The sequence below is a fragment of the Mugil cephalus genome, chromosome 13 (genome assembly GCF_022458985.1).
Source record: "Mugil cephalus isolate CIBA_MC_2020 chromosome 13, CIBA_Mcephalus_1.1, whole genome shotgun sequence".
NCBI lineage: Eukaryota > Metazoa > Chordata > Actinopteri > Mugiliformes > Mugilidae > Mugil > Mugil cephalus.
Window position 1 is genome coordinate 17,412,035 of NC_061782.1, and position 14,071 is coordinate 17,426,105.

At 41.4% G+C, this 14,071-nt stretch overlaps 1 protein-coding gene across 1 annotated transcript in view; it reads left to right on the forward strand.

Moving 5' to 3' along the window:
* The first annotated feature begins 2 nt into the window (after positions 1-2).
* LOC125018815 (protein FAM13A-like) overlaps positions 3-14,071 on the forward strand; it is a 19,585-nt gene continuing 5,516 nt past the window's right edge. The window contains exons 1-11 of the mRNA XM_047603194.1: positions 3-254; positions 661-862; positions 982-1,191; positions 3,333-3,513; positions 4,964-5,123; positions 5,502-5,605; positions 10,149-10,373; positions 10,598-10,649; positions 10,983-11,074; positions 11,856-11,913; positions 13,175-13,255. Coding sequence (XP_047459150.1) covers positions 225-254; positions 661-862; positions 982-1,191; positions 3,333-3,513; positions 4,964-5,123; positions 5,502-5,605; positions 10,149-10,373; positions 10,598-10,649; positions 10,983-11,074; positions 11,856-11,913; positions 13,175-13,255 — 1,395 coding nt within the window. The 5' untranslated portion in view covers positions 3-224. The remainder of the gene's footprint in view (positions 255-660; positions 863-981; positions 1,192-3,332; positions 3,514-4,963; positions 5,124-5,501; positions 5,606-10,148; positions 10,374-10,597; positions 10,650-10,982; positions 11,075-11,855; positions 11,914-13,174; positions 13,256-14,071) is intronic.

The following is a 14,071-nucleotide window of genomic DNA, read 5'->3' on the forward strand; positions in this document are numbered from 1 at the left end:
AATTTTCCAAAGCTTACGGCGACTAGTAAGCTAGCTACTCCATTTTAACCACTGTGTGTTTGCTTTTGGTGAGCCCAGCGTTGGGATGTGAGATAAATGAATGGAATTACTAGTCGTACGTCGGACTTTCCGGTGCTTTCAGAGAGCGGAGCATCATGTCGAGGACCGAAAAATCCGTCAGCAGTTCAGAAATGGAGAGCTATCCCGGTCCGCTGAGTTGAAAAATGGGGGCAGGCGCTTCAATATCGCTCTGTGTAAGTTCAGCTGCAGATGGAAATAAGTAATTCAGAGCTAATTGGCCAACTCATTGCTATTCGTGCGAGCCTCGTCATAAAAACACAGCGAACCGTTACCATTACATGTAAATGTGGATTTTACGTTGCTCACAACTTAGTTGACGTTTGTGCTTTATTAGTTCAACGGATTCCAGGAGTTTTTGGTCGTTTTATGTTGCAAATATGCCATTATGTCCATACAAAGTTTTGTACCGGTACTCAGCTAAGCACTAGTCACTGCTTTAAAACATCCTCAAATTTTAATAAAAATAATACAGTATATGACTCAATAACTGTAGGCTCTCATTACTGTTTGTGCGGATTGGAGGAACGAGATTATAGAAAATGATCTGAAGCAGCTGCATTACGCCCTCCTTTCATGTAGAATGACCCGAGCTCAGTGAGGATCCTGAGGAGCACGGCGAAGGTCAGCCCAGAGCCCGCTGCTCCCACCCTGGTCTCAGAGCCTGACCTGACTCCCAGGCCTGTGTTTGGTGTTGCCTTGGAAACGCTGCAGGAGCACGGACAGGTGGTCTGTGGAATACCTCTGGTGTTAAGAGACATGGTGGACTTCCTGGATAAGAATGGTAAAAGAGGCGCATTCATGCTACCCTTGTTTTCTTTGCATTTCATCGCTCTCTTCTCATAAGTTCACAGATGTCACCTGTATGTGTCCCGCCTGAACATACTTGTTTCCTTGCCACAGGAATGCAGCACAGGGGTCTGTTCCGCCTGTGTGGGTCAGTGGTGCGGACCAGGCTGCTGAGGCAGCGGTGGGACCGTGGAGAGAGGGTGGACCTTGAGTGTGAAGGAGATGTCCCGACTGTGGCCTCGCTCCTCAAGCTTTTCCTTCGGGAGTTGCCTGTCCCAGTGGTCCCTGAACCCCATCGCAAACAGCTGGTTCTGAGCATAACAGGTACTGTGAAATCGACTGGCATTTTTCGAATAAACGTTGATTTAAGTAAGTCAGTCAGTATGTCTCTTTACCTTTGGACCCCACCCAGTACAAGTGTTAAATTGCTGATGCAGGACAGTGGTACAGCATTAATGCAATACAGCAATAAACCACCAGTCACGGTCTAGGCCTGCTGTTGGCACGTACCCACCTGGCTCAAGTGTCTCTTACTAGGAGGTGTGGCTGACATTTCAGTTGGAAAATAGGAAATCAATACACTCTGGCCTTTCTGTGTCTTTAATTCAGCTTCTGCAGAGGAGCTCACAGCACAGTCAAACTACGAAGCATTGAGAGTAGCAAATGAGCATACAATACACAGTGGAGATCTGTTATTTTTTATTGGAGGTCACAGTGCTTATTCCTTTCAGTTATCTGTATTCCAGACACAGGTCCTGAAAGGTCCTGAATGATAAAACGTAAGAATGAAAAGAAAAAAAGGTTAAAATATCGAAATGTGTAAACATGAATGGGCATAGATATTTGTCACATTTAAGCTGTAAAATCATTTTGATCATCCCGTAGAATGGAAGTGATCAGAGAACTCATTCTGGGGAATATTGTCCCAAGACAGAGTCAATCATTGCATTGACTTTCAAACGTTGTAGAAGAAATGTGGGATAAATTATATAATTATGTTATCGTATCTTAAAAAAGTATCAGAACTTTCATCAGCGCCATACTTAAGAAGTGTGTGTTTCTACTTTTCTCTTCATGCAAATATCCACCCTGATGACACTCTCGAGTCATCAGAGCACTTTACCCAAATCAACCCTAGAGGGTAACAGTACTGAATGGTTGTCCACACCCTTTCGGTGTAAACTCCGTGGTCCAGTTAGATTCGATCAAGCAATATATGGTGTTCAGTACATTCCGTAGTTGGTCTCAGCTTTCTGGTCACAGGATGTGTGTAGTACATGACACCGTCCCTGATTGATGGACTTTGAGATTTATTGTTAAAGATACATTCAAGAATCTAGCAATGAACTAAAAGTTTAGCAAATAAAGTTCCTCTCTCAGTTCAAGTACACAATGATAAACCCTAAATGAAGGTGTCCGAAGCAGTTGTACCAACTCCACAGATTTAACAACTCGCATTTGTTCTATTTCTATTAGTAGTCAGAACCACTGTACACCAACAACTGTTCACAGGTCGTCCGTTTGCTTGTTTGGAAGCTCTCTTTTCATTTTCTGTTTGACTTCTGTGTAACTGGAACTGTTTTGTGCATGCTGTTGTTAGTCATCCGTCACGTTTTCTGGTTGTGCAAGTTTATAAGATGACTGAGTGAAAGGAATGTCTTGAACTGTCCATCGTTGGGCCATCCTTTCACCTGCCTTTCACCAGTTCTGGTGGATATGGAGTGCAGCCCAATCAGCACTCACCCACTAACTCAGATGTTGGACAGTATGGAAAGAATGAGAACTTTCTCTAACCTAGTTCTGAAACTAGTTTTCATCTCAGCTGTAGCTTTGTTGAAGCTTGGCACGCTCAGTTGTCATGTCAACAGGTTCAAGAACCAGGTCAGTGCTGTCACCTGAATGGATTCATTTCTTTTCTGTGGCCTTCATCAGAGCGTCCATCATCTTTTTGTGAATATCAGAGAGGACAGATTTTCACAACAACTCAACTCTTCATCTTCACACTAAGTATTGTGATGTCGTTTCCTTTTACCAGGCCCAAGACCTGTGGAAAATGTGTTATTAGGGTTCAATTATGTACGGTTATTTACAGTTTTATTGAATGTGTATTTATATATTTAATTACTGTCTATGTATTTTAATTTGTTTGCATCTCTAATGTGTGCCTGTATAATGGGGAACAATAATTTGCTTGGACAACAAGGAAATGGAAACACATTTGAGAGGTGTACAGTACAGTAACAAGAGACATAGCCAACGCATTAGTTATTACTTAATCCAATGATTATAGTTCATAGTATTGAGTCTTAAAATGAGTTTTTCAGCATGACTTCTTACCATTTATTTCATTTTACATGTGGTAATAGATGTTTATAGTCAAGTTGTCAGGCCATGAGAAGTGCTTGTACAAGTGATTCAGGGGGAAGTTACTAAAAACTGTTTTGATGTTTCTGTTTTTTTGTTAGGATATGCTGACGAGGCAGAGATGAACACGAGTCTGAGAGAAAATCTTTTTCACCTTCCCGAAGACAGACTTATTATATTGTCTTACCTCATCCACTTTCTGTCCAGAGTGGCTGCTCACAGCCAAACAAATCACATGCCTGTGGAAAATCTGGCAACCATCTTTGGACCCTGTATATTCCAGTAAGTTTGCTCTAGTCAAATCATTTCTGTCTGGATACTGTCATGTACCTGGAACAGGCAGTTTTTGGACTCTGTTGTATAACCTATATATTTTGAAAAGTTGGCTTTACTCTACACTCTACCAGAAACACTTTGCTTGCCATTGTAGAAACCTACTAAGTGCAGTTCACAAGCCTCAGTGGTTGTGTGTCTGATGTGTGTAGTTGGGTTGGTCCCTTTAAGGAAATGGGTGTGGGTTGTGGCTAGCAACACAAAGCATGGCACACAAAAAGACATAACGATATATCAGAGTTCATCATGATTTCGTTCGTTGCTTCTCCCTTCCTGTTTACACAACTCAGCCATCCCAGTAAACACACACAATCTCCAGAGATGCACGCGTACAGTCAGACTTTTATTGTTGTCTGAGTTTCCGTCAGTGTAGAAATGAGTTATGGTATTCCCCTGCTCCCTCATCCCTTTCGTCTCCCAGTTTCTTCCCTTTCATCCATGCTTTCTTTAACAACTCATCTCAGAGTGTGGTGTTAGTCATTCCATGAAGTTCTTTATTTGAGGGAAACATGACACATGATTATAGCTGGAAGACGAGGAGCTGGTTTGGGGGTGCCGAATTGGCAGCAGAAGTTCGGAAAAAATGTGTGTGCGTTTGAATTGCGGTAGCTTCAGAAAAGTGCAAAATGTCCTGTACTTTTTGCTTCTGCCTCTGTACGAGTTAAAACAGCAACAGTAGAATTGAGAAATGGTGTAATGATCTGAATGAAAAGGTTTAAAAAACAAAGCTATTACTTATCCCAAAATAGCAGCTTTTAGCTTTCATGCTACATTTATTTTTATTTTTGTGTGTGTGTGTGTGGTCCAGAGACTATCATTGTATTTCTACCAATTTAAGGTTGAGTGAGTTTGTACAACAGACACTGTAACACATGTTCTGACTATGCAGCATGTGACGTTTTTTTTTTTTGCCAATGACTGCACCCCGCGTAACATTTGGCTTGTATCTCTTATGTCATCCATGCTTAGGACTACTTCTGTCCTGTCATTCCGACTGACCTTCCCACCACGTAAACACACATCTATTAATACTCAGATTTTTCACATTCACTTCTCTTGGCACATGCTATGCCGTCTTTACTTACAATGTATACGCTGGACAGGAGCTAAAGGAAAACAGATTGGATGTTGCTTTGGACAGCATTGCATATTGAAAACATGCAGCAGCCTTCACAAATACAGGGTAGGATGTTGTATTTTTGTCCGAGGTGTTGATTACCTCCCTATTGTGAATTTTATGACCAGTTTGTCTCTGTTTACTGCTGTATATGCCTCCTTCCACTAGGTGGAACCCTTTTCCATTATGTCTGTCACAAGCCTTAATGGAAAAAGACTATTTTGAAAATACAGCACATATTACATTGTGTTGTTCTTGTTCCCCTATCTCTTTGTTGTGCAGTGTTCTAGCAGGGCCCATGATGCTGGAGGATCAGAGTGTGTGTAACGCACTGCTGCTCCATCTTCTCAGGCATCATAGCGTTCTCTTTCCAGTCGCAGCCGAGGACTCGGTGACCTCCTCGCCCCCTCCACCTACGCTATCTGCTCTGTCACACATTGAGGTGAATCATGTTTTTATCTTCCCTTTCATATAAGTGTATACGTATTTGGTTGAATTTTGTGCATTTTAATGACATCAGTTTTTGTAGAAGGGGACGTAAAAAAAAAAAAACGACAAGTAAAAGTATTTTATTCCAGTTATATCGGACTTTAAATTTATACTGTCTGAAGGGAGTGAAGCTCCTTTTGAGAGTATTGAGTAGTCTTTCACTTACAAAGGTGTTAGGTATGTTCTCTTCTTGTTTTAGTACCATTATTTGTTAACTTATTATTTAGAAACCTACTCTTAGTAAGTACAGATCTTGAAAAAAATGTACTGTTGTTTAGTTATCCTCTATATTGGTACATGTGTGTATCTTCACTCTTGTCGTCCTTGCTAGGTCCGACCCAGCAGCTGTCTCTCAGAGCAGAGTAGTGTGGGGAGGCTGGAGGCAGAGACCACCTCAGCCTCAGCCACCACTGCTTTTCACCAAAGACTCCACAGGTACCATTTTCACCTCAGCTGAGATAGGTAGATGTAAAGTATGAGTTAGTTTAGCTCTAAAAACTAAAGCTAAAAACAAACACAACTGGACTATCTTCAAGTTTTCTTTGAGACGTCTCATCGCCTCATCCACGTGACTTCTTCAGTGCTAAACGACTGGTGGGAGTTTTGCTTTTTAATAGGAGCATCTGTATGTGGTGCTTGCTTGAAACATACATACATTTAGATACAATTAGAGGTTCAGATTATTGTGATCGCTCAGGTTAACGTTGATGGCGTCTCAGTCCATCTACCCTGTTCAGAGAGTGGTTTCCCAGCTTGACATAGATGGCTTTCTTTACTCAAAACATCTGTCTTCTCTGGCTAAAATGTGTACATTGTTGTCCTTCCAAAGAGTGTTTGATGTCCTTAAGCTAATGACATGAATTAAGGTGTAGGTGGACTGATGAGAAGAGCTGGATTTCTTGTTTTTGCCTTGGTGAAAGGGGTTGTTTACATGTCTCTTCTTTTGTATGGGTGCTTTGTCTTGAGAATCAACGAGTTTCTTAGAGCATGTTTTCTAGGCTTCATATACTCTAACTGCAGGTGAGTGTTGGGTTGTCTCCATAACTTATATATGTGAGTACAGACAGATGTACCAAATAAAAACATAATTCATTTGGAAGTCAACAAGCCACTTGGACGAGTGGAGAAACATCTTTTAGAAACTCGCTCATGTCCAGTCGCCTTTGTTTTTGCCTTTGTTTTTAAGCTATGCCCTGATTTGGATAAATGAGAATCTTCATAGACATATAGTTTTCTGTGCTTTAATTACATTTGGACCAATTTATCTCACTGAAATCCCCCTTGTGTGTTTTGTCCTGGGGGATTAATTAATACCTGACCCTTTTGCCTGTAGCATTCTGGTCTATATTCAGCTCTGTTTAGCCAGTTGTCAGGCTGATGGTTGTATCACTGGTGGTGCTGATGCCATTCACAGGTCATTAAAGCCAGTCTCAGTAGGTCTGTTTTGTTTGTACTCTGTACTCTGTTCTTGTGGAAAATTCAAACTCTGTTCATTTGTCATTGTCAGACAGTTGCAACTAGTACTGATCTTGTGATATATAGAAAAACTTATGACTCTACAGAACATTGAAACACAACCACTGAATGATTCTGGCTGTAACCTACGATTATCCAATAACTAAAAACTGGACTTCAGTTCCATGATGTTGTCCTCAAAGACCTTATTATTCAGTCATTCCCTAGTGGACTGTTTGATGTCTCTTCTGAGATCTGGCTCAGCGGTTTTATGTGACAAGTTGCTGAAAAGAAACCATTTCGATTAGAAGCATAGTTTTGGCCGCAGCACAAAACTGCACAGAAGCTTTCACACTTAATAAGTACCGTCAACAGGAAAATGCGCCTGTGCTTTTACAGCTAACCGGCCTTGGTCTAATGACCAGTAAAAAATAGCATCGCCTTTTTGCTTCTGGAATCAGCAGAGAAGTGGAAAAAATAATAGCAAATCAGCTTCACGGACAGAAATTATTGTACGTGCCGGAGCCCGTGTGTTTGTGGGTAACTTTTCCCACTGAGGACTTGGTGGCTACTGTGTTATTTTCTATTTTTAAATTGTGAATGTGGGTAGCTGTGAGGTTGCAATACAGACATTAAGTTACATTTGTCTATTTTGAGTATATGTTTGTCCATAATCGCCATGTAGCTTGGCATTGTGTGTCTGGTATCCATCTCTGTCTGTGGGGATCTTACTCCACTCTTGAAGTGAACAGAGATTAAAACATTTGTCTTGACATTTTAAGCAGAAATGGCTGTAGTCCTGTTTCCTTGTCGTGAAGAAACAGTGTCCCCAGTGGAAATCAAGTTAATGAATATGATATTTGAAAGCAAGCAGGAGGTATTACCAATAAAATCCTTGTGGACTAAAGGCAAAATTAGACGTGAAGGTCAGAGGAAATAGCATGACAGGCAGATGTCAGACTGACCAGACTGTGTTTTGACCTACACACTGGTGTCAGTTTGTGGAGAATTCAATGATAGATATAGCTGATCAGGTGCAATAGGTGGAATGAAATGTGCGTTTTGAGAGTTGGTGTCGGTCTAGATCTTTGAATAATATCACATTGCAGTCCTCTATTCATTTCCACAGTTAGGGATGTCGCTGCACAATAGTCATCCCTCTTGCCTGCCAATCTCCTGTTACATAATCAGACACCAAACCAATGTCTTCATTTAGCCCAAGAAAGGGTGAAAGGTTTGTACACAATGCTGATTTCAAGTTGGATGTCATAGAAGGATTAATCAACCTCTGCATGTTAAACATCTTTTTTCATACGAGCCCATAGACACATGACTACACTCCCCCTACAGACATTAGATTCTAAGTTGAAGAATGTGTCACTGATGACAATTTTTTTATTTTTTTTAGCATGCCACTTCTATTTGTTTTTTAGCTCTCATAGCAAACAAATATCAATAATTCTTCATCAACAGCCTCCCACGTTCATCTGCTGTGCAGGGATAAGCTGCTGCATCATCCCAACTGTCTGTCTTTCTACATCTAATATACAGTTTTATCTGAAAAAAAACGAGGTATAGAAATGTTCTACTTTCTTTATCACTCTAAGCCCCATTTACTCAGCTAAACGAAGGTGTCCAGAAGTTTCTTTGGCATAAACAAACAAGTACAAACAAGAAGACTATTTGGATGTCCTCCACACATCTGTCACTTGCATGCTGCTGTCGGGCCATGTCTGAAGCTTTATGTTTCCACTAATGTCACACTCCATATTGACTCTAGTCTAATATACCTACAGGGGGTTTCATTTTAATTTTTATTCTAGTTCTTACCATTTTCTTTCTAAGAAAAAGGATAGCATGGTTTTTGAGGTCAAGTCTAGATATGTAGGTTAAGATATATATATATGTTGGGTTTTACTGGGTTTGTTGTGAAATGCACATGGTAATTTACTGATAATATTGTTGAGGCCACATACCATGCGGGAGGAAATGACCTAATCAGTGAGGCCCAGTTAGAGTCCCAGCTGGCCAGACCTTTATCTCTATTAATTCCCTTGCTGTCCTTCCTCACAGTTCCCCTCCATTGTCACATCATGCAAAGGTATAAAACAGCCATTTTCACAGTTTTGCTTCTCAGTCATTTTGATTTTGCATATCAGTCAGAATAAAACTTGTGTGCATTCTTGTGTTTATTTTTGACATTTCTTTCTTGTCTTGTTTTTCTGTTTTACCTCTGCCCACGTATGTACCAAAGAGCTGCCACTCTTGACCCTAGAATAACTGCTGTGTGTGTGCACTTATACATAAGTGTGTGTAGGCGTGGTTTAATTTAAGTGGTCAGGTCAGTTGTCTGCCTCCAGATGTCACTCGACCATTGAGTCCTCATCATCTTTGCTTTCTTTGTCTTTGTCTTTGTCTTTGTCTTTGTCTTCACTACCCTGTGTAACCTGTATGACGGAGCGCTGTAAGTTTAGGAATTTTGACCAAGCACGTGTTTACGGCCAAGAGGCGGGATGCATTTGTTTTGCAGCACTAATGCACATAACTAGACATACTGTAGCTTGCTAGTATCTACCCTAAAAGGACTGTGTGGTTTTAGAAGCAGCGTCTAATGTGTGTGTGTCAGGATTTACTGCTTTTTTTTTGCACATTAATTACACTTCCAGTCAGTCTTTCGTCAGAATTAGTTCTGGCCACATCTGACAAGCCTCTGTCAAGATGAAGGAGGTTTGAGTAATAGAAAATTAAAGCACAAATGTAATTTATTTGACAAATGAAAAGTTGCGCTGGTTTTTCCTGGTAGCAGCTCATTTGAGTTTTATGAGATCTGTCTTAGTGTAGCATTCAACGAGTACCACTGATTCATGATGTCCTAGAAGTTTGTTCTCTTGTATTTGTTTAATACTAATGTGGTTGTATTTTTTTTACTTTTTTGATGTTTCCATTTTATTGGTGCCACTTTCTCCATTGTTAAGGCCTAATGTCTGAACATTGTAATGTGTTGGATTGTAAATTAATTTAATGATTAATTAATGGTTACTAATGCTTTGAAGATGTACAAGTAGAGGAAATTATTTTGAATTGTCATTTTGAGAATAATCAGAGTTTTAGTAAAAAAACAAACAAAAAAAAAATTCTGCATATCTTCACACATGAGGGATTTGTTGTGGTGGTTAGTACAAATAATCCTGGTATTTATCCTTCTCTAGTGTAACATTTGCATTGTCTGTTTTTTAACCCCTCCTTTTTGTTTTTTCAAAAGGCACCACCCTTCCCGATAAAAAACCCACTAACCATTTATTAACAGTTGCTCTGCCTGAATCCTAGTTATGATTGCAGCTGCAGGAAGACAGTTCTTATTAATGCCCTTCTTCTCTCTATGAAGCATCAGGAGTGATTTATTTACAATTTAAAATCTATTATTACAAACTACAGTATTAAGACCAGGATGCGTCGTTGTAAAGTGCTTTTCCCTTCTGGTCTGTCTCCCTTATGCTCTCTTTGTCTCCTTCTCTGTCTCTAGTCCTGACACACTGGTGCAGGGTTGTTGTGAAACCAGCTCTGACGTCAGCGCTGACATTCAGAAGCCGAACGCAGACCAGGAGGTTCTGGAGGAAAACAGCGAAAACACGGAGGCAAGCTGCGTGCTCTCCTGCCCCACTGACCCAGGACCAGAGCGGCCTCCACGGAACAGACCATCTCAGAATGATCAAGGGCAGCCACCAGAGAAAGAGCGTGCCACGCCAGGGTGAACATCTTTCCTGTTTGTCTTCTCCGTTTGCCACACACACATGATATTCTTAAACGATTTGACAAGGTGACACCCATGCCATGCTAAGTTATAATTACCAGAAGATAGGAAGGATTTGCCTCTTTATTTCCTCTCATCTGCCTTTTATAATTGTACATTCAAATTCCACTAATACCATTATTTGATTGAGATCAGCTTAATTTGTTTCTGTGCATCAACAGGACCCATTCACAGATGCCACAGCTCAAATCTAAATCAAAGGAGGAAGAGGAGGTAAAAGATCGAGGGGCACCTTCTTTATACATGGAAAACGACTGGTCCTGTGTGTATTGTAGATTTTTTAGCTCTTATATTCATTGTTTTCACTTTTGTTTTTCCACATTTTCCCTTTCTTTCTTATTCCCACTTTATTTTCTCACACAGCCTCTAGCTGTTAGTTCTTATTATCTCTAGCTGTGAAACTTGTAGTAAAATGTGCAGACAGCTTCTGCCAAAATGCAATGCATGGTGCGTCCAATTAAGTCGTATTCCTCAATTGCACTCTAATGTGCTTTAGCTCATCAGGTTTCTCGAAGATTGCATGACACGGACTGAACTGTTTTTCAGGCGTCGACCGTCGCACGCCCGAACTGTTCTATTTCACACTGCTGCGTAGAGTATGAATCTGAGAGCAAAGCACAGAGTCAGCACAGCGAGAGGTGAGAAAAACGCTCCCCCGTGATGACGATAGAAGCTAACATTTTGCTGCAGATGGGTTTTTCTCCTTTGTTCTGTGTTATACCACGAGCTACGTGTTCCAGATGAATAACAAAACAAGTGTGAATATAAATAACTCACTTGATCAGCTGTTTGAATTATTAAGATTCAAAAACAGCAATGAAATACATATTATGAAGTGTTTTCATTATCAAAAGTTTAAGTGTTTCACTTGTAATTTTTGATTTACTAATGTTTTTTCCTAAGGCTGGCACCGTGGTTTTGTGCCGCCCCAACTCTCTTCGGTTTGTCTCAGTTCATCTTTAAGCCAGTCAGTTGAGAAGTAGGTTATCAGAGCAGTACGCTGCTCGCAGTCATGGATTTGATACGATTCCAGTCCAAATAACACTGACTTGCCACGGGGGCTCACGTGGAACAGACTAACTAACTACATTAGACTGACCTAGCATGGTGGCATGCTGACTTGTTGTTTTTGTGCTGCCTCTACAGAGCCAGAGGATAGGTCATCTCAGTTATGCCTCATTAATGTCAGACAGGAATTGGCCACAACCTTAATGGCAGTGTCAGATGACCCTCTGGCTACAAAGCTACGCACGGTAGAGGGCTGGCCGGTCTGTGAGCTGATCTAATACAGCATTGATTATAATATAGACAGGGCACATGGCCTGTGGGCAGAGGGAGAGAGAAATTTGATTTTATTCATATAGATTTATTCATGATTTTATTTTGTTTGCCTGTTGTTGATACGGTTTTGTTTTTCAGCCTGCTGTGCTGCCTAAAATACAAGACAGAGGACAAAACCACAGCGTCTGAGTGTAAGGTAAACTCCGTCTCACCGATTCCTTTTCACCTTTAAAAACCTTTGCAGTGTGCGGCCGTTCTGTGCCAAGTCTGACCATTTGTTGCAGAGTGGGTTTATTTATAGAACACATTGAAAAACAACGAATGTAGAAGAGAGAGGAAAGCCTCGGGCTTGCAGGCAAACAAAATGTTATGCGCTAGTGCACATAAAATCCCACCACTGAGAGAGGAGAGCCTTGAAGTTTAGTCAGCTCATCTAAGATTTTGCATCAAAGTCAAAAACTGTTGTTACGTGATATTACTGCAAAGTTCAAGTCTCTGAGCACATAGTTGAAAATAGAAGCTGTTTTACAGATCATCAGATCAAGTGATAGAATATAATATACAGTACACTCAAGTTGCTTTGTTTTGAGGGTCACGCAGCAAATTATGCTGATAGGAGTGGTGGTTAATAGATAGATATGCCTTTATTGTCCCATGAGGGGAATTCATTTTCACACTCTGTCACAAGCAACATATAAAACAATATGTAGACATCACCAACATTGAACCACATGAATACATAATTAAAAAACAAAAACATCACCAATCACTGAACCAGAACACCACCAGACTATACAACATACACATATACACACACCAGACAACCAACACTTAGGACACACTCAGGAGGGCTGGGTCCATACGGGGCTATTGGGGAAGGTTGTTGAGTGTTGAGATGGCAGATGGGACAAAGTTTTTGTTGAAGCGAGCCTGTCGCCATCTCAGAGTCCTTTACTTGCGACCAGACAGAAGCAGTGTGAAGTGTGGGTGGAGAGGGTGAGTGGGGTCGTTTGTTATTGTCCGTGCCAGGTGTGTGACTGCTCTGAGGTTGAGCTCGGTAAAGCTGGGCATGGGGTGATTTGTGATTTTGGATGATTTTTTTGAATGCCATCCAATAGGAGACAAAGAGTTAAATTAGAATAAATATTAGTCCTCACATATGTAATTCCTAAAACAAAGGAAATCAGATTTAAGTTTCTTGAAGGAGTTTTATCTCTTATCCTAAAGGTTCCTAAGTGACAAGAGGTCACTCAGATACTCAGCAAACAGTCACTAGATGCAAAAAAATAAGTCTGGTCAAAAGCTAAAAAGAAAGGAACTCAGCATCTCGCTGTATGTGTCATTCGAACACACACTTTTGTGTGTGCATGGGTGTACGTGTGGCCACACTGGTATCTGTCAATAAGTGGGTTTTTCAACTGAGATTTCACCAGTGGTTATACTGTCCTTTCCTTCAGGGGAGAAGAGGAGGAGGAGGAGGAGGAGGAGGAGGATGTAGTGGTTCTCCTGACAGTGATTGCAGAGGCAGCAGCTGTGACGTAAGTTCTTCGTCCTCACAGACGCACAAATTAAGACATTATCTGTAACGCCAGGTTGGCCGATACCTTCAGTGATTTTGCCTGTATTACTGTGTGTATTTATGTGAACACCTGTTTGTGTATTGGGCTTGCAGGCTTGTGGGGGTTTTGGTTGGGTAATAATAGCTTCACTCCTTGCCCTCCCTTACATCCTTCCACCTCCTCTGTGTGACGCACAAAGCGGTGTTGTTCTTTTTTTGTGAATGAACAGCCGAGGTGGGTGAGAAAGAAGACTTTATCTGCCGCCGCTGCTGCTGCTTGATGGTGGTCATGATGAGAGTGGTGCCACGGCGCTAAGATTAATGTTCAAAACCAATCTGCTTAATATTCCAACCTCCCCGCTGGCCTCAGAATATATTTCTGGTGCAGCTCACGTACGGACTCTTTTTCACTGCACATACACCCACTCGCACACACTCACGGAGGCAAAGCTACGTGACTCCCTGCATCTTTATCAAATAGACTCCTTACCTCGGCCTGACAACGTTGCTGTGGAAACGCCTCGTCACACACGCCACCTCTCTCCTCCTCTGCGCACACGCCCACATCACACGCAACGACATGAGCGGTATTCCCGCCCCCCCCCCCCTTCTTCCGCGCGTGATGAATAATCCATGTGGAGGCAATTCAGCAGCACAAGTGTCGGGAATGCCGGTCAGAAGGAAAACCATGTGGATTTAAGGATTCTCGTCGGGGGCTCGCCATATTCTCTCACGCTCACACACCCCCAAGCACTAGGATCAGGTGGTCTGGGAATCTAGAGCAATGTTAATGGAA